Source organism: Tauraco erythrolophus, chromosome 19 (genome assembly GCF_009769465.1).
Source record: "Tauraco erythrolophus isolate bTauEry1 chromosome 19, bTauEry1.pri, whole genome shotgun sequence".
Lineage (NCBI taxonomy): Eukaryota > Metazoa > Chordata > Aves > Musophagiformes > Musophagidae > Tauraco > Tauraco erythrolophus.
This window is the reverse complement of record NC_141483.1, coordinates 12937261-12958522: the sequence shown is the minus strand read 5'-3', so window position 1 is coordinate 12958522 and position 21262 is coordinate 12937261. Positions and strand designations below refer to the sequence as shown.

General features: G+C 42.4%; 1 protein-coding gene across 3 annotated transcripts in view; it reads right to left on the bottom strand.

Moving 5' to 3' along the window:
* The window catches only part of PITPNM2 (phosphatidylinositol transfer protein membrane associated 2), a 117498-nt gene that overhangs the window by 44094 nt on the left and 52142 nt on the right, over positions 1-21262 (bottom strand). For 2 of the 3 annotated variants that reach the window (XM_086623211.1, XM_086623212.1), the window contains exons 1-4: positions 20750-20827; positions 4245-4459; positions 2484-2605; positions 560-793 (exon numbers count right to left, since the gene is read on the bottom strand). In XM_086623211.1, the coding sequence (XP_086479337.1) occupies positions 560-793; positions 2484-2605; positions 4245-4459; positions 20750-20827 (649 nt within the window). Of the gene's footprint in view, positions 1-559; positions 794-2483; positions 2606-4244; positions 4460-20749; positions 20828-21262 lie in introns of those variants that run through there. The other variant, XM_086623213.1, reaches the window with a different exon arrangement.

Sequence of the window (21262 nt, the reverse complement as noted above, 5' to 3'; positions counted from 1 at the left end):
CAACTGAGAGCTGGCAATGACGTGTGCTGGGTTACAGCACAGCGAGGTGGGGAGCCCTGAACGCCGCAGACCCGGGCACAGAAACGTACGGCCACGCAGAGACCCATCAGTGCTGCCAGGTGGAAACGGGATGCTCCAGGGAGCGGTTTTCTGGAACTACTTAGGACTCACGAGTGAAGCTTATTTTTTTGAACAGCTCTTGAGGATCTTGTTCGCCATTAAGAAAACTGGCAGATTTTGAAAACAATTTGGCAAAGTTGAACAGACAAATCCTTATCTAAAAAAGAGAGAACATAAGTTCTTGTCTACACAGGACTTGAAACCGCTTCAGTGGCTACATGTGGTTTGGATTCACACATGCCACGATTATAAGTGCAGAATAACATGCTTTTTTTTCCTGAACTGACCTACAGCTCTGCAAAACAGTAATCAGATCTCAGAATCTTGTCACAGACACGTCTTGAGATAAGGTACATTGCACATACCTCACCTTTCTGTTTCAATTCAGAAACAACATTAAGGAGCTGACAGTGAACTTTGCAAGACCATAAATGCTCACCAACATCGTGGATGAACCGCTCGATTTTTGACTGCATCCCCCAGTATCTGAACTCGACTTTACAAAGTTTATATGCACACATAATGGGGTATTTCCCAGGGTTGTTCTTGTACTCTTGAATCCAGTCTTCTGAGAGGGGACCTCTTTTAGTCTTCACTGATTTATACAGCTTTGGATCCTCCTCAGCTTTGTATTCATGAGGGGGGATAGGATCTTTCACAATATCAATAGGATCTAAAGAAAGAGGATAGAAACAATTAGACATTTCCTTTTCATGAAAAAAAGAAGAAAATATCAGGAGTTATTTCTGGTTTAGTAAGTATCAGAAGCATTACAGCGATTTAGCTTCTTTTTACTTACACTTAACTGATATTTAAATTGTTTATACATTGCTGCTGGGCAGTGATCACCTCTGCCAGAGGAACCAGTACACACAGTTCCAGCAAACAGAGGCTTTGCTCCAAACAGATGTTTTTACCACAGTGACTGCAGATCCACACACAGCACTCTGGCAGATCTGCACACTCCATCCTTCCAGCTCCAAAACCATCTTTCGCACATCCCATCTTTCAGCTTTTCTAACATCACTCACAGTGCTACAGATCTGTCTCATCTGAGACGGTTAAACACACCTGTCCTTTCTTAGCACTGTCATGGAAAAGATGCTATCCACTGAACATCTTATCTTTGGAGCCCATCAACTGAGGTTACTGGCAATGTCTCGCGTGCTATTGTTACACCGGATATACGACACGGAAGGTAGAAAGTTTAACTTAAGTTCTAATTACACTTCAACAGTGGAGAAGTGGAAACTGCAATGGGAGCAGAGTGAATGAACGTATTCTAAAGATCTGCAACCCCCACCCCAGACCTCAGCAGAAGCATCTCCAGTTTGGATTGAAGAGCAGGATCACACTTCCCAAGTTACAATGGCTCTTCTGACACTTCTCAATGAGTCAGCATGACTCAAGCCTATCTGTTCAGTTCTGAAAGCCCCATCAGATAGGCTTAGGAACAAGGACAGTCAAACTGAAGTTCAAAATGAAGAAGTTTAAATCAAGTAACACTCAAGTAAAACTACACGGGGTTGCTGTCTTGTCTCACACGTCAACACGGCCCAAGGACCCAGAGTAGCCACTTAATGTCCTTCCCCAGAGCTCCTGCTGTGACCAGCGCAGCCTGGGACTGCCAGACGTCAGCCCGAGCTCAACACCTCTCCAGGCTCAGCAGCTTCAGAGCGAGGGATGCTTCAGCCCTGCGTGACTGCAATTGCCAGCGTTCCCTGCCACGCAGCCGGGTCACCGGCAAAATCCACAGGCACAGACCACAATGGCCAACAAGACAGAGGAATCGCTATCACACTTGCCATTGTCTGCCTTTTTATAAGATGTTCCCTTTTGCCTTTTCTCATTAAATCAAGGTTAATCAACCCAATCGCCCAAAGACAGCTGCAAAGCTGAAGTGTTAACCTGCACAAGGGCAGGACTAAGAGGAAGGGAAGCAAAAATAAAATACACCCTTATGTTTCAGCAGTGCAGATAGGAATGCTTTTCACATATGTGGAGTTACACAGTTATACAGCAATATTTTCCTCTTCTATGGTTATTTCTACTTATTACCCCCAAAATCATTAGATGCCTTACTCCCCTCAAGAGCTGCACAAATAAGACAGGAAAGCATCAGCTTCATTTTACAGACAGGGGATTCAAATTATTTCCATGTGATTTACATCAAGCCTGGAAGAGAACTCAGGTGTCCTCACTCTGCTTGATGTAACCCTACCCAGCAGCCTGACACCAACAGGGATGCAGGTGTGTGTTTAGGGGGGGCACGGACAGGCAGATGGGACACACCAAGCAAAATCATTTACACAGAAAAAAAAAAAGCAGAATAAAGGAAACGGTAAAAGAAAAAGGCTATTCACCTAGAATGGTTTGTCTTTTCTCTGCAGGAGAAAGGTTGAACACGTTGACATGTTCTCCTGGATCAGTTTTGTAGTACGTCTCAATATCAATAGAGAACTTCTCCACAAAAGGACACGTATACCTGCAAACGGGAACAATGCAGCTTAGAGTAAATCCAGCTCTGCCTGGCAAGCACAGAAAATGCCTTCCTAAGATGTACAAAATCAGCCTCAAATCCAAGCCAGCCTTCACTCGTGTTTTACTTCAGATATGCTTAAAATACCAACAGTACAGATTAAAGAGATTTTCTTTAATAACTTCTTAAGACAGGAGCTTGCCTCAGACATATGGCTTCACTGGAACAGCTCTGGTTTAGTAAAACACCAAGCCCACAGCCCAGGAGTGTGCTGCCCATGAAGTGATACATGGATTACAGGTGAGAAGGTACCAGTGCACTCCACACAATTACTGGAGACTGGGCACTCACGATGACCAAGGAACAACTTCCCAACTGGCAACAAGCAAGCAGAAAGCCTGAGAGGACCACCACACCACCTCACTTTGCAAAGACACTGACAAAAACCCGCAACTTTATTTGACAATGTCTTCTCCAGGAGAAGATTATCAGGACAGATCATTTTTAAAGAAGCAGTTTTCAGCAAGGAGATAACTTTTGGGTCTGCTAAGTTATGTTATCCTTGCAGGTATGACACAGATATTAACACAAGGACACTCTGGAAATGCATTTCTACCAGCAGAAAAGCAGAGCTTTTGCCTGGCATCCGTGGCAGAATAAAATATGGACTGATTCTGCACAGGGCCAGGTTTCCTGGCCAACTTATTGACTCACAGGCATTTGAAGAGAAGAGATAAAAAGAGACTGGAAGCAGATTTCAATCACTTGAAAGTCCAACAGCTCCATTATATTTAGTCATGAGCAACTGCCCTTATGCAGACACCACCTCCCCATCTTTCCTCGGACTAATGTTACTTGTAGGCACCAGCTAAAACAGAACTATGAAACTTTTCTAGATTTTTTTTTTTATAAAAATCAAAAAATCCACTGAAGCCTTTTTATTACGAAAGACAACAGCAATATCAGATTTGTAAACCTGGAAAAGGGCAAACACTCTAAACCAGAGTAACTGGCATAAAGGCTATTTATTTTGAGGTATCTGCAGCTCTCCCAGACAAAAATCAGTTGACGAGGTCCCAGAGGGCTCCACAGAGCCTCTGGCTCTCTTCCCTTCTCAGGGTGAAAACCATAGGATGTAGGTTTGTTATTTGCTAACAGTAAGACAGTAACCAGAAAAGAAGCAACAGATTTATTTATTTTGTTAATATTTTTCTCTCTCCCCACACTTTCTCCCCTAGAACAAATGAATCCTGTCTTACTCGACAGCGTTCAATGTGAAAACTTTCTCATCATCATCATGTAGATTTACAACTTCACTGAGCTAGCAGATATCTTCAACGTTGAGTAGAACATGGAGTGCAGGATACAAGACTAAATAAAAACCATTCAAGATTTTCTATGATTTGATGAACAAAACAGCTCACACTTTAGAGCAACCAGCCACAAATTCTCAAGTACATATGCAGTCAGCTCAGGCAACACTCGCACTCCTGAGATTAAGCACTGTGTAAGAATTTTAGGACTTGACCCCAGTTCCTCCAAAGGATACTACTGGACTTGGAAGAGATGCCACCGCCACGCAGAGCGACATCAAATTCTCTCTCTAAAGAAGGGAAACAGCTCTGGACATCTCGGTAAGTTTTACCTTGTCCTTGTATAAGGATACGCGTTCCACGATTCCTCTTCAACTCGCAGAGCCGCCTTGGGCAAGATGGACCGAAACCAGCTGGGTATGTGCATACCAATGTGGTACACTTTGTGAGTATACTGCCCGTTGCCTCCCGGTCCATCCATGTATGGCCTGTTCTCCAGGATCTCTACTCCACTGCCTTCCCCGCATGTCTCCTCTCTGCTCTTTTTCTGAAAGGGCAAAATACATCACATAGTTAATCCTTCCAGTGCATTGTGCATACCAAGGTCGCAATGCACATGAACGTTGGGGACAGTTTCTAGGACTCCTTGTGAGCAGAGCAGAGCTTCATACAGACAGCAGAACTGTAGTAGCACCCTGGCAGTAAGAGTACCAAGCCTAGAGATCCTAAAGGAAAGGTTCAGAGACTCATCTGGCCAACACAGGAACAGAGATCTGATTTATTAGAGATCCTGTAAAAATCTGGATTTGGACACAAGGAGACAGTATGAATGGAGACCTAACAACACGTGAATTCCCACTCCTACAACAGGTTACACGTGGCTCTTCCCACGAGCACACTAAACCTTGGCTCCAGCTGTGAACCACCCAACAGCACAACAAGCTTCAGCAAAAGGGAGTTCGTCCGACTTGGCACGTTCTCGTGGTGGTGTATCACCGTGAAGAATCACGCACACACTCGGCACAACATCACACTGCTAAAGTCTATTTTATGACCTAAAACCACAGGATTTGGGGTCTTGTTGCCTGTGGTCTGGCAGGCCAGCAGCTCTCCAAGAACAGCCTGGAGACTATGCTCTGCTAATTAAGATATTTAGAAGAAACAACCCAAGTTTGCCAGAATGCACACAGCACCCCCTGGCAGCCTCCGTATTTTGGCTTATTTGTAGTATTGTCCCTCATCGAGAAACCTGGCAAAAATTCCTTCGATAAAAAAATACTAATTTCAGTGCTTCTAAGACGAGCTAGAGGCAAACCAAATATTTATTCATTTGTAACACATTTCAGCAGATTGAATGATGTATAACCTTCATCATTTCCAAACAACAGATTCACATTGTTAGTATTTCGAGATTATTGTTTGTATTTGAGACGAGGGTACTTTGGAAATTAAGAAAAAAAGAAAAGGAATTTTATACAAGAATCAACTGTGAAATATAACACAATAACAACTTCTCATTTTTGGCATACAAACAATTCAAAGGATAACATGGTTTAACAGAAAATGATTAATAAGATGCGAGAGATCAGCTTCTCATCTTTTGAGGACAGGATGATAAGCCAACACAGCTATTTAGAAGTAAATAGCCCTCTTTTTAAAGAGCTCTCAAGCAATTTTAAATTTAACAGCTGTAACCAACAATTCTAAATAACTGACAATCTAAATAGTTGGGGTTTTTTCCCCACTCCACAAACTGCAATAGTCCTGCAAAAGAAAAACACTTTTTTTTACAGTTCACATCTAACATTCAGCTGGCAGTTCATTAAAACACACATCCTCTTAAAACAAATTACTGTCTTTCAGTTCTTATATAAGCACTGACCAAGTCCTGTACAAATATTTATGACAATAACATTAAATAATCTTGATGACCCAAAAATCTGGTTAATTCAAAGGTCTTGGAAAACACAGTAACGCAGCAGGCATAGCGAATGTGTCAGACAGAATAATAGCACAGCATCTGCTCCGAACAGTTGATACAAATTATGGAGATCTAGAGTTTTATTATATGGCTTAAGCACGTGGAAATCATAAGCAGAGGAAATAGGGGTTCTCTTTGTGTCAATTTATCGCACGTAAAATCGTACATCAGCTAGATTTAAAACCCCACTCCAGATTGCAATTCCAAGGCAAATCTGCAAGTCCTCATTTGGGACCAAAACGTATTTAGGAGTTTTTCAATTTCAAAAGAAACTTGCAGCACTGAGTGGACTCAGCACCTTCCATGACTGTTCCAAGCCAGACCTGCACAGACGAGCTGGGTCCCCAGATTTACAGACGCTTGGTATTGAATTAGAAAGCCAACACACTGAAGATTTATTTTGTTTTAATAGCCATGGTTGATAAGAAAACGAACAAAAACATCCTCTAGGCTTTCTTTCTCAGAATGCAGTTTCATACTTTTTCTTTCAGAGCTACATCTGAGCTACGCCTTATGTGTTGCCTTCCTCTTATGCCCTCCACCTCTTGAAGCTCTTCAGGGGGCTATGCAAGGGGCCAGCTGCTTCCACGCCCATAAGCTTGAAGGTTCAAGACCTTGTGCTGCCAATTCTGACTTTGGCTCCTATCAAACAGATCAGCAGCAGCCAAGGAGCTCTCCTGCAACACGTGTTTCCTTTTATCAAAGCCCCTGGCATCTCACCCTGCAATACCATGTCACCCCAGCTCATTACAGTTCCTAAAAACCTTTCCTGATGAAGATGAATCAAAGCAGGAGGTTTCTCCCGAACTTGATCCATTTGAAAAGACTAAAGACAATCATTCCAAGCAAAGTCAGGTTCTGATGGTCTCTTGAACAGCGATTTCTCCATGAAAGGAAGATTCTAGCTGGGGTGAATAGGACACAGACACTTGCCTATGCCCTCAGCCCCCAAAGAGAATTGTTCTGACCCATGCCCTCATCAGTATTACCTGTCTTTGGGGATGAAACACCCTTAGTCTCTGCCTAGGTTTCAATCTTCTTTTTATTTCAACAGATGAAGCAATGGTTTACACCTGCAGCAGTTCAGGAAAACAAACTCCAATTCTTTCATAACTGTAGGGCCTGATCCAGGTTCAGGAAACCTGTTCAAATCGCTCTGGTTTGAAGCCCAACAGTTGTGTTAGCCCAGACACATACACCTAACACTAATATTCTCCACTTTTCTTTCTCCCATTTAGCCGGTTTTGACAAAAATCTTTCTGCATGAAGATGAGCTGCCTGGTTCTTGTCCTACAGCTAGAACCCTGGTGAACCTGCAAGATCAGCCAATTTTTGCTTTACATGAATACTTCCATAAGCAGCTTTTCCACATGACCTGCTAATGCTAACACTCGGTTAGCTTCTCAGAGCAAGCTGTCTGATTGCTCGAGATGTGACGGGTGTCATGGTGTCACAGTGCCAACGCTTGGTGAGGAAGGAAGAAGGGAAAAACTCAAATTAGCTGAGACTCTGTGGAAGTCAGTTCGTGTCCCACTTCTGATTTCTGGCTATTTTATTCACTTCTATGCACCTGCAAGAGATCACGAACGCTATTCTGAGAGCAGTGCATGCTTCCTCCTTCAGCCTTTCCAGATGACCAACTCCAGCCCACAGCCTCTTTCACCTAGTTGCAAGTCTTAAGCAAATTTTGGCCGTATGCATTCCTCGTGCTTGTCATTTACCTACATAAGATATGACGTGGGACAGCAAGAGCGTTTTCTTAGATGAATATGAAATAAGAGCTGTACCTCTGCACGACAAAAAAACAAACAAACAAAAAAAAAACAAACCAAAAAACCCATCAGAGCTGTGAAGTTTGCATCCCAAACTATTTTCTGAGCCAGGACTTTTGAGTCAGACCAATTTATACTCAAAACACAACATAACTTATTGCTGGGAAGGATAGCATGGTCAAAGAAAAACTCCACATAATAAACCCAGCGAGGTCAGGAAGGACCAAACAAGCCAAATTAGAGGGTGAACAGTACAATTACTAATCAGTTATAAAGACAAAGAGAAGAGATGTTTGTCAGACAATAAAAATAAAGACATCAGCCACGTGCACTCGAGAGACCAGGATGATACTCTGCACGTAAGTGGTACCGTGAGAGCACACCACTTACAGAAGTGAAGAGCAATTTGCTTTTCAACCATATAGCCTCTTCAGGTCTATTGTGACTCAGTTTCAGCACTGAGAGGGCTTGTTACAAGGGGTGGTCTGTAAACAACTGAAAAATAACCATTGATTAGGAAAAGCATTTGGCTTTAAAAGCGTCTGGCAAGTCCTCTCCAAAGAGCATCTGTCTGCTGGGAGTGACAGATGCACAGGCGTTGTAGGGTCAGTCTTGAGGGTTTCAGTCTCATAGACCCATGTCCCTATAAGAAGTAAGCTTTATTTAGCAGATTACTACTTGCTGCTAACTAACAATAGTAACTTCCCTCTACATAAGTATCTGAGAAATGGTCCCCAACAAAATCCAAGAGCAGCTAACAGCCTTTATACACAAGTTACCTAAGCTGTGATCACAGTAAACCATCTTATATTGTATTACAACAGGAAATCCAGTCATCCCTTTAGAAGTCCCTCTCTTCTGTTGATGACACTCCATGTTCTGCACAGCCCCATCAATAGCTTTCCAGGACAGATGGTGACACAGATCCCTTCTAGCTAAAGTAATAGCATTAAATTACTCATAACAGGGAACCCAGAGAAGCAGATGCACCATGATTAGCAAGAATGCCAGTTACTTAAAGGCTTCTATTAAAATAAATCTCTTGGCACAGCAGCATAGCATGGGGGACAGCACATGACCTCACCATAACAATCATTGATGAATAATTCTCATGAATGTCATCTAAACATGGGGCTGGCCTAACCCCACTCATCTGCCCTTCACAACAGGAGACAAACGGCTGTAAACAAAGCTTTCCACTAACAAAGACAGGTTGACCAGTTCTTAGATCTTCCATCCTCTCTCTCAGTCAGAAACATGCCTCACTATCAGCTAACAACACGGAGCACATCTTGCAAAGCCTTAGTCCAGCAAACTTGTCCTGGCACAGCTAGGTGGGACCAAGCGACCAAACACAATTTGTATGTTTTTCTAGTGGGCTATAGCTCAGTAAGGGAACGATGGTTGATGGCAACAGAAACCCCCCCAATTCGAGGAGTCTCACTACAGCTGGAGGAACAGCATTCACAGAACAAGAACACATAACGCTGGAGAAAACAGCTAAGATATGCCTCATCATATCAGCTGAAGAAACACAGAAGCCAGGTCCTGGAAATTAAACTTGCCTTGCAGTGTTTTGCTTTTGGTGAAGTAGAACTAAAACCAACCCCATCAACCAATGCAGCATTGCTCACCAAGAACAACATTATCCTAAACCAACAGACTCCTTTTCCTTGTGTTCCACCTCTGGAGTAAAGCAAAGGCTGCACATGGGCTCAGGTGCACGCACAGAGAATCCCTACAAAGCCTACAGCAGCCCTGGAAATGGCTCAGTTTCTCCTAAAGTTTCTTTTCATTGTAGCTTACTACTTCGAGCACTGCAGCGGTACTGCAGAGAACAATAAAGACAGGGTAGGCTGCATGGTGATAACAGGTGATCCAGGCATTGTTCTAGCTTTTAAAAATAGCTTATAGTTATAATCTTACCTTGTTTACCACTGATTATTGTTTACAGTACACCTCCTCAATCTAAATAAGTTGGAGAGTGATTCCAAGAGGCTGACATCCTTCAGCTTCACAACGAAGTTTCTTGGTGGATTACAGCAATGGAGGTACACCGTACCGGTGGCCTACTTCAACAACCTATGAGAGTTTTCATTTGAGATTATTCAAATTATGAAGACTGACAGCACTATGTTTGGTAGACCTATTGTCCATGAATACTGAAAACAAATCATTGTCTGGAAACAATAACCAGGAGATTTTTTTTGCTTTTTTCCTCCAGCTCCCCATTTGGCAACAGGATATTTAGATAGTCCAGACAAATTCTTCTGGGAGAATCCATTACAATAACACTGAAGTCTTGGAATTTTTTTATCCCATTTAGACACAGATATGGATACAAAAAGTTTACAGCTGGTTAATGGTTTCAGTTAACTATGACAGCAAACCAAGGCATCTATGTAACCACTGAACAAAAACATGACAGAAAATATCCCCAGAAGATCCTGCTAACATACTTGCTCATACTGTTGCGGCAAGGGAGGCTGAGAAAACATTCTCTATGGCCAATTACTATTTTTTTTATTGTTTTAGATGCTAAGGCTACCACAAATGCCAATTAAGTTCCCAGAAACAGACCTGTCCTTTGGGAATCAGAGAAAGCCTAAACTGCCTCATACATTTCACCAGGCAACAAAATGCCTGAAGCTGCTTAGGATGGATGTCTCCTGCCATCACTGAATACCTTTTAAGACCTGGTTTCACTAATCAGACCTTTTTTTTTTTTTCTGTTCAGTTTTAGAAAGGAAGTTCAAAAGTTCCTAAGATGTAAAGGGCTGAGTAACAAAATTAAAGTCGGAGAGGAATAAACCACTTGTTTTCCATCTCTCCCATATGTTAAGAGAGAAATATTCCCAACTATCTCCAGCTGGACGTTATTTAGGCTGACAGATTTCACTCTTCTGATGGATTTTCCAAAGCTTTGCCTTCTTCCCACCACCAACAGCCATCTCCTGATGTGCTCCAGGCAGCTGCCTACCAGCCATCAGCATCTCCTACCTGCAGGCACTGTGCAAGAGCAGAAGTTGCAAGTACAAAGAAGGCACCAGTTAGACTATGACTGGTGCACTGCACATGACAGCCTTTTACAGAAATGCTGGGAGAGGTTATAAGCAATGCGACCTGTTAGCCTCAACCATCTATCTGGACTTACGGTGGTGATACTAGCATTCGAGCACCACGAATAAACCATCATGACAAGAGATGCACAGTTTCAGCCTTAGCTGCTGCAAGCCAGAGTTACACAGCACCTAAAACCAGAAAGCCAATTAAAGAGATACTAGAAAATACCAAAAAGTCCCAGTGACGAAGCACATGCACATGGGTGCACCCATCCTCTCTTCAGCCGTGTCTTGCCGCGGTGTGACTCAGCTCTGTGTTCTGTTAACCACTCCTTTCTGAGCATTTGAACTGACATCTAATTCATTACGAGCAATTTGCTTTCACCACCACCACCCTTCTGCCTGCTGATACAGAGATCTGATAGACCAGGCACCATTCGCGGTCAGTATTTACTGCAGGCAATCAAAAATCAGGTCTTTGACTAGGAAAGCAAAATGATGGTTTAGCCTAAAAGTATAGTAGAGAGTCATACTTCCCAAGCTGTTTGGTTTTGGTTGTTTTGTTTCTTTGTTGTTGTTTTTTTTGTTTTGTTTTGTTTTCAAAACGTGTGTGTCAAAGACCTGAACCACTCAATTAAAATGGTATCACCACAATCAGGATGACACCTCAGCAAAAAGCTTTTCTCAGTGTGAAAGAAGGGAGCAAGGGAAAGGGTACTATTCCACTCTCACAGAAGCCAAGAAGAACTTCTGATCAGATCAAAACCAACATAATTTTATCAGTGCATAACATGTTCTAAGAGCAAACAGGAAGTTACATGAATTAAATTAAAAATAAAAATCACTCTTACTGTTCTAATGCATTAGAGCGCTGAAGTAGAACAGCACACTCAACTTGTGTCAAAGGCTTTTGTGCCGCAGCCAGAATAGCTGAGTCCTCTCACATCAAAGATGACAGAATCAACAAGAGAGTACCATTTTAAGGCAGGAGAAAGGAACCTGAAGACACAGAGCTGCTGGCAGGGCTACATCTAGTACTTCTTTCAAGCTCCATTTCATCATCCTAAGCATGATACGGCAGTCTTGGTCATTGGGCTTGAGTAGAGACCTTTATCAAAATACAGCAAAACGCTCCTCAAACAGGGCAGGCAAGTAAGCTTCTGTACTCCTGTTTTGCAGGAGCTGAGCACAGTCTTACTGGTTATATTGGAAAGACAATGTTAACGGTAGGCAGGAGCCAGGAACCCTGTTCCCACAGGGATGGGTTTTAAATAGTACTTTTGAGGCTTCACTTTGTAGGGTACGAACGAGCAACAATTCACATCAAGTGGGACTGACAGTCCTTCAACAACAAAAACGCTGGAGGACAGTAAGGAACCTGTGAGTTTTGTTCTTGTTACTCAAAGGCAAGGCTCACTGTATCTCATTGAGCATGGTTAAGCTGGCACTACCTTAATGGGAAACCAAGTTCAACTGCAATGGGATTTCCCATTCTCTCCAGTAACACTATTTATGTCCTTTCAGAAGTTGTGGTCATCACAAGACTGTGTTTTGTTTATACCATGTGCATCAACATTATGAATTCAGGCAACTTTAAGCTGCAACATCTGTTTCCATGGCAATGGGACTGCATCAGCAATCCACTGGGTTTAGTTTAGGCCATCTTCACTCAGACTTCAGCACTGCACACAAATCATTACTGTTAACAGCAAACCAAGTGATGTCATGAGTAACCATGGTGCCCACAGCTGAGGTTTCCCTGCACCCTTTGCGCACTAACATGCATCCTTCACGCATGACAATTATTTTAATCCAATTAGTGCTGTTAAAAAAAAATATACATGAAGGGCCAGTGTCAATACTCAATTAGCAAAAGGAGGTTACTTTGAGTAAACAAGATAACAATCAGAACACGAGGGTTTACAATAGCACTTTGAGTCCAAGCCTCATTGCACTGTACACATAGGGATGACCTGAAACCCTGAGGAGAGGGTCAAGAAATCTGTTTCTCATCAACGGTTTTATTAATAAAGACAAAAGAGCCACTGTTTTAAACATCCTCCTTCTAGGTTTGATCAACAGCTAGGCAGTGCACAGTGCTTCGTTCCACCCAGGCAATACCCCTTCCCCTAAACACCAGCATTTCACCAGCTGAACATAAAACTTGGTCTTAAGTGTCCCTACCATCCTGTTGAAAACAGACAAAAGGAATCCTAAAACAAGAGGGAGTTGTAAAGTTTGTGTGTGTGTAGGGAAATCAGGAGACTCCCCATCCTGGCAGAAATGTAGTCTTAACACCATGAAAAGACTGTCACGTTCTAAGCTGCTGTATCAGACAGCCAAAGAGGACAGCTCTATCAACGTGGAAACAAACCACAGAGACCTAAGACTTTGCTGACCATGAGCACAGCCTCCTCCAGATCCATTCACTTTACAGATCAATGACCCACCTTCACATCCCTGCCCAACACTGGGTTTGCAAGTGATGCATCCCCCTGGCAGATCAGAAATCCAGCAGTGACTCGGTCTCAGCAGGAATGGGGCTGACTGACACACTCTGCAGCTGGAGGTCATGCTCAGAGCCACCAGGACAGCCAAGTACCTTTTGCTGTTCCTCCTCAAGATAGTCTGGTTTCACTGGGGATACCAAACCACATCAGCCTGTTAGGTGGGAGATTGTGAGAGTAACCATAAAGCAGTTAGCATCTGTCTTCCCAATCCAGCACTGCATAGCTGCAATTTCCAAGAAGGTTCCCCTTTGGGTCCTTCCCAGCTCCACAGGGAGCTGCTATCTGATCATCTCCCTGCCTGCACCAGGGATATCACAGGATTTTTCCCCTCAAGTTTACCAAGCAAGAATTGGGACTACCACACAGGAACTGCTGGCCTTCTGTCCTGTGCTTTAATCACTGTGTAATGCTGCCTCCAAGGAGATATTAAGCACACAAAGAGAAAGAAGACAATGTCACCCATGAAGAGTCTTCTTGTCAGAGCAAAGCACACGTAGAGCTGCTTTCTGACAGGAGGTACGTTAGCATCCAGGAGATCCCAGGTCTGTTCCTGCCACTCCTTCACTCTCCCAGGAGCTGTTTGAGGTGGGGGTCACAGCCCTTTGCAGCTGCAAGAACCTCCTCCCTCTGGGTTTCCAGCACCGAATCCTGCAAGACTCCTATCCAGCAGAAGCAGAGCAAAGCTAAGATGCAGAAGGCCCTGAAGAAGTGATCATTCTCACTCACACACAGATGCTCACCACATCTGCAGCACCATCACTCTTGGCTGCTTTTCTTTTAAGAGAAAACACACTCCTAAAAAAAGCCCTAAAAGTCAAAGGCAGGACAGGTTGTCAGCAGCAGGCTCTTCCAAGGCAGAGCAGAAACTGTGTGGCATCAGTTTGTACAAACATTGTGTGCACTGCACTACTTCGAATCAGGTCTAGATATTAATGAAGCTGTTTGTACCAAATCAGGATATTTTGGGGACAATCAATTGTGCAGGACTATAAATAATTTACAGCATTAAGAGAATCGTTCTCATGGCCACTCAGTAATCACTCTGTCGTACAAAGACACCCAGTCACAATCCGACAGAGCCAGGGCTGGATGTGTCAGAGGCACATGAATTAGGAATCACTTTATTATGGACATACCTCAAACTTGTTTACCTCACCACATGCTCATCTTTCAAAATGTCTATTACACTTCCAGCTCAGTATTTCATCTTACCTTGAGTATTTCCTCTTTAAACAGATTTTTTTCACTGTATTAACTATTCCACTGTCCTTCAGAATTACTGTCCCTAGTTTAAAGGGAAATGAAGAAAGTTGCCCATTATTATATTGAAAGTCAGACATGAAATTTCAACTCAGAGTGGTTGAATCCCTTAGATTTAACAATCCAATAGCCTGTATGCTGAAATACTGAAGGACTGGCTTAAAGAAATCCCCACAGTTTTCCTAATACTTAATTCATTACTTGCCTTCAGGTTATTTGAAAAAGTCATAACCTAGTCTGGATCAACAATCAAGATTTTGTCCACAAGTCAGAAGTTTTCTTTCCTAAGAATTCAAAATAAAGAAGAAGGATTTTTAACAGCCACAAGCTCAGCAGGATCATCAGTGTTGCATCCTGTATTAAAATCAGTACAAATCTAAAGTTTATAATAATTTTTGTGTTAGAACCTTGTCTCAGCTTCACTCAGTTTTGTTAGAGAAAGTGAGCATGTGAACCATCAAGGTGACATAGTTCACTGCTCTAAAATCTCTTTTTCACCAGGTATGGAATAACAGCCAGTTTCAGAACTGTTCCAGCACAATGGCTACAAAACAAGACAAAAAAGTAAGTGCAAAATAGATGTTTGCTATTTCTGTACGTTTTCCCAAAATGCAAACCCACATGGGTGTCACTGCCAGCCGTGCAAACTAAGCCCCAAGTCTGGTAGCACTGAACATACCTGTACTTGTTATCAAAGCCAAGCAACTGTGTCTTACTTTCCACTTTCAGAAGGATGCAAGCCCTCACGATCACAAATAAAAGGTTATGAAAACCAGAGGAAGAAGAGAGAGCATAGAAGTCTCAGGTTTTTAATGCTGCAGCACAGAAATTGGTTGAAAAGCTTCAACCCAGGCTTTTGCTTTTAGACTTGGGAATCTTGCAGGGTCTCTGGAGCTATCAGCAGTGTCACCTGCCTTTAAAATTAAAGCATATATGTCTATCTGTCCAGATGGCCAAGGCATCTGCAAATGAAACAAAAATAATCAGCCATCCTGTTCTTCAGTGTCCAGAGATGAAGGGTTAGTTTGTTTTCCCCCACTCAATCAATCTTTCACCATCTGCTGAGCCTGCTGGCAGTTACCAAGTGTAGCTAAGGGACGCGACTTTTGCTCCCAGATATCAGGACACGGCCTCGAGAACTACCACCACTGAACATATTTTTTAAGTCTATTCTCAAAGGTGCTACCTTAGAGTTACACACAAACAAAGGAACCAACAGGACAGTGCAGGGGTCTGAAGACTGAGATGATGGACAAAACCATGATCCTTCGGAAAGGAGGGAAGCGACTCAGGGTACTCCATCAGCAGCCACAACAAGTGAGTACAGCATGTCACAGATGCTTGGAAACATGCTCTGATTTTACAGGGAAGGCAATAAATGCAAAGCCCTGAGGGACTGTAGAAGAGAGGCTCATGTTAAAAGACGAGGAGAGCCCTCGATTCCCAGGATCCTGCCCGAGTTCAGCAGTGCTGAGCAGATGGGTTATCTTCAACAGATTGGCTCAAATGAGGGCCAGAGTCCTTCCCCAGTCGTGGACCCTCGAAGTGCTGAATGACAAAATATTAATGTTATTAGCTTATGAGGATGATGCCGCATCTTTAAATAAGTCTCATCCTCAAAAGGCAATCACTAGGTCCAGAAGAGTATTTTTAAAGCACACTATCTTTGGAGGAAGGTCGCAAGTACTCAAAGAAAACAGCATGGAGAAAATGAGGACAGGACTTATTTACAGCAGATAAAGTAAGCTACGCACGCCAATATAAAAATAAGATTTAATAACAAGAGGAATTCTCTCATCTTATGTAAGGATCAGAAGGGCAATGGTCTCTCGGAATCTCGTGGCATATGGAACCACAGTAATGAATGGTATTAAGATGATAAATGGACTGACCTTTGGCTAATAACATACTGATCTTTCTGACAAACACATTTAGATGTTGGAATACAAGCTTTTATGAGATGGAGACTGAACATTAAAGCGTGCGTTGTTTCTGGGGTGAGGGGGAGGCATACAGAAAGGCAGACTCCCTGAACACACAAGAAAAGGAAGCAAGTGTTACAGGAGAGGGTAGCTGTTGAGACACAAATACGTAGGACACTTAGAAGAGGAATAATTAAGAGACCTTTTAATAAGACCTATCTAATGCATAAAACAGAGCAGTTCTATCCTTTGTGCCTGACAGGCTTCAAAGTCCTCGCAGAGACAGAAATCTTGCACGTGTCTCTGATGAGAAGTGCAGAGTCAGAGAAGGCATTCAAGACGGAGCCCTCAGTTCAGCATTTCTGCAGGAAGAAAGAAACCCCTGCAGATGCTTACAGTTGTTCCCTCCATGAATGTTTGTGCTTCATGAAGCTCATTTCAGCACTCATTTCCAGTTGCCTTCTGCTTACGTTAGGACAGGAGCCTGGAGTTTCCCCAGATCAAACTGCAGCTCTCCCAGTCCTCTGGGCAACTCTCAAGGTTGAGTTTATCTAGAGAGGTCTCACCCTTGGAAGCAGGACACGCTTTTAAATGTGCGTACAGATTTTAGGATAGAGTTACGCTACAAAACTATCGTCTAGAAAGGAGGTACAAAGAATGATTTCACTATTTTGAAATATTCTCCCTGTTTTACGCACCAGAATAAAACAGGTCACAGTAGGATGGAAGATCACTGGTTCCAAGCTTAGATATAAAAATTACTATGTTTTAATTTGGATAGCAAGAGAGACAAAAACTCGACAATGATGCAAAAAAAACCCTTGTGCATATGGAAAAGCCAAGACCCAACTACGGTGCAACTAACGCAGTAAGGGCTCCCAACATTAAGGCATTGAACAACGCTGCATGAGAGGTTTCCCGTGAAAATATGGATATTGATAGCCTAAAATTTAATAGAGAAGAACAATTCAGTTCAGATCTGTTAGGCTTCAAGCAAGTCAAAAGGTACATTAAGCCCTTCACTGTAATGTAATATTAACTCATTTATGGAAGTACTTAAGTGCTACTTAAAGTACTGAAGCCACTATCTCGGTAGACGACATTTCAGAAGCTATCAGAAAGCAAAACTTAAGAGACTTTCTGCTTCCCTCCCTCCAATCTCAAATTTTATTTTTTTTTTTTTTAAATTAAAAAGCAAAGCTGCAGACCACTCACCTCAGTTTTCACAACTTTATACGCCAGCCTGGAGAACTTTAAGTATAAGAGGAACTACAGAGTAACATGGGCACGCACACCATGATTTATTGCGTATCTCGCCTGCCTACTGGTGCAGAGAACCAACAGAAATGCTGGATTATATACTGCACAATTTCAAATTCTCCCATCCAGTAAACATAGCAAATATGAGTACAGCCTGTCCCGGTTTAATGAAAGGATCTTTTGCTACTTGGGCGTGATGCTGCTTACATCAAATCTGGTGGAAATTTTTGTTAGGACTTCCAAGAAGGAGGGACTGTTCCCTCCTGAAAGGAGATGAAAGGATCTTCCACTGCAAAGCAAAAAAACTCCATGAAAACATTTCTGAAAAGCGACTGCAGTACATCCTGCTGAACATCCCTGCCCACGTGGCTTTGAGGCACTACTTCCACAGAAAAGGTTCCCAGAGCAACTGCATGGGCCAGTTGCTTCATCCCTCAGGTGGGAAGGTCCTTTTGGAAGACTTTCATTTGGAGGATGCTGAAATCTAGGAAAATTCTTTGATTGCTCTTAAAAGAGCAATTTTATACCAACTGGTTTGGAGTTTAAAGGGTATCTTTACTCATGAGCTTGAAGTTAAATGAGTGATCAACTTCGAATACACACTTAAGACTTTCTAAAAACCCTTGAGGAATAATTGAGACATCTCCTTTTTATACTGTTGGAAAACTGCTCCTCACAGGATCAGGCTGACTGGTGTCTCCAGCAATGACAACACCATACTGTATACAAACGTCTCTGAAATGAGCCTTTTGCTTTCAAGAATCACTTCTCTCTCTGCGTACTTCTTTAAATCATTCTGTTCTATGTTGCAGCCAAAGATTTCTAAGAAATGCCTCTACGCTGCTGTTTTATACAGATATCTCAGCTTGTTCCCCTAAGGGGGTTCAACATAGAGAACTTGCTTCTCCTGTGGCCTCCTTCTGCGTTTCAGAGGAAAAATAAAAAGACAGACATGAAGCACTTTCTCATTCTCTGAAAAGAACGGAAGTCATACTCCCCACTGCTCCCTCCCCGGCGCTTGTCTCAAAGACAAAACCTCCACTTTTAAATCAAACTGAAGAAAAAGGACATTTGATATCGTGGTGTAGGAAAAGCTCCTACTGAAGTCGGCAGGAATCTTTCCACCAATTTCAGGAGGAGTTGAAGCATATTGCTACCAAACACTAAGAAACAGAACATAAACTCCACGTTCTACCCTAAGTGAGTTTTCTGATTTTGTTACTTCTTTTTTTCAAACTTGAGCCGAGACTAGTATTTTCAAAAAAAAGCAGAGCTAACTTTTCCTCTTGTACTACTTGTACACATAATGCAGTAAAGTTACTTGGTTGTCATGCATTTCTCTAGCTCACCTGGATCTTGGGCTATCGCCATGTTTCCAGCTTAACCTCCTGCTCTGGGTGAGTGGAAGGAGATCAGACCTGACTTGAAACCAGCTATTGTCCCTGACCTAAGAGGAAACCTTACTTTGCTACGTACCAACACACTAGAAAATTAGAGCAGGTCTGAAGCAGGGCTGGATGGCAATTTGAAGGTGTAGTTTCTTGAATAGTTTCCCGGGCCAGTGAACTTCCCCCCTTGCATGAAACCATAATGGCTTATGTCCCTTGACATTAAGATATGGCCAAAATCACCGTCAAGTGAACAAAGTGGAATCCAGTGTTTTGCATTAAAGTATTTTAACTTCTGAAAGCAAACAGTATTTTCAGCCTCTTGACCACGTCCTCCACATCTCCTCCCAGACACTCCCCAGTTAACGATTCATCCTTGTTAAACCAGGTGGGCTCCTCCTTCTTCATCAGATCATTCTCCTGTATGCTCTGCTGCTCGCTGACAAGTTCTCCATAGCTAATACTCTGCTTCCATCAACCAGCTCTTTATCCAGAACTGCTGACCCAGATTCGCAAGAAAAAGTTGTAACAAAATAATTACAACAATATTCAAAGCAGCTACAGATACACAAAAATGAAGCCACCTAAGAAAAACGTTTACTCATTTACGCTAACATTTAGGTTACACACACAAAGATGATACACGCTTTATATTTGTGTCAGAAAAAAAGGAATTTCACTCTTGTTACTGGAAAACATACAGCATACACTGTTTTAAGTCGAGTCCAAGTGCATGAGTCAAAGGAACACAGTTGGATGGTCAGGGGACAAACAGAGGAGTTGTGGTTTTGCAGGCTTGTTTTTTTCCTTAATTCATTTTAAGTTTATGCCAAAGCAGATTTTTCTAGTATCACTTCATCCTGCCACAGAAAGCAGAGTTCTACTGCAAACTCAATATTAGACATATGCTTTGCTGGATGAGCAAAATTGAATTTTATTTAAAATTTAGGACAATGAAATAACACTTCAGATTAATTTCCTTTTAAAAATGCTCCTAAGCTGGATTTCAAACATTGGGAGAATATGAGCACAGAGAATTTGAGTTACAAAAAATCCAACATTTTAATTAACTGCTTTATTGAAGATGGGGAATTCAACAAAAATTCCCATCGGTATTCAGAAGTCTATTAAAAATAATCCAAGTTTCATGCCTGAACTGATCAGTATCTGTTTCATAGTGGGACATAAGCAAAGAAGTATTACGTCTAGATTTTCCTCCCCACTAAATTCAAAATTACACCTTTGCTTTACCTCTCAAACTTATACTAGATTGTTTCTTCCCAGCCAAAGAGCACGAGCCTTTGGTTTGCAGCTGGAATTGGCATGGCCAGTAACCATAGCCCAGCTGGGAAGCAGTGGCTTCAGGATGAAGCCCTACAGCCTGATCACTTCCAGTTAGGTAGCCACACACTCAGGCTCAGTGCTTTTTTCCATAGGAACAGCCTACCCACCAGCCGTTGTTTCCCCAGGTAGGTCAAACAGAGGTTCTCTAACTTAAGGACAAGAAGAAGCAAGTCATAAACTGAAGTTTGTATTACTTCCCTCCACCTCCACCCCCCCCCCTTTATAATCACACAGCAAACCTCAAACTGAAACCATCTAATTCTGCAGCAATGCTCCACTCTTCCACACGAAGCCCTGGGCTAGCCCGCGCTCATCTGCACGGCTGAGCCATTACTGACCTGTATCATGTACAGCTGCGCAATTCGATATTCTTCCACGCTCATCGGAAGAGGAATACGATATTCCTTTATGAGCATTTTGAATATAAAAATCCTTTGTCCGCTCAGAAACACAATCCAGAAGCTTTCAGTAAAGGCTCCTTAAATAATGGCAAGCAAATGCATGGAGGATCCCTGAAACAGAGTGAGAGAGAGAGAGAAAGGAAAAAAAAGGAGCAATTATTTTCCATTCTTATTAGAGAACACCCTATTAGAAAACATAAAAACAACAGGCAAACATTAATTTTTGTAAAAGTCATCACCTTGATAGCAGAGAGAAGAATCCCTGGAGTGCTACCACACCCTTGGTATCAAATTGAACAGAATCTTGTAGAAGAATTTTGATTTGCTTCAAGGGATACCATCAAAGTTATTACCCGCCTGACCTTTGCTACTGTATCAATCAGACTTTCATATGCAATAGCATCTCCATGGAAAAGATGTGACAAAAGCTCAAAATGAATAGGCAGACCT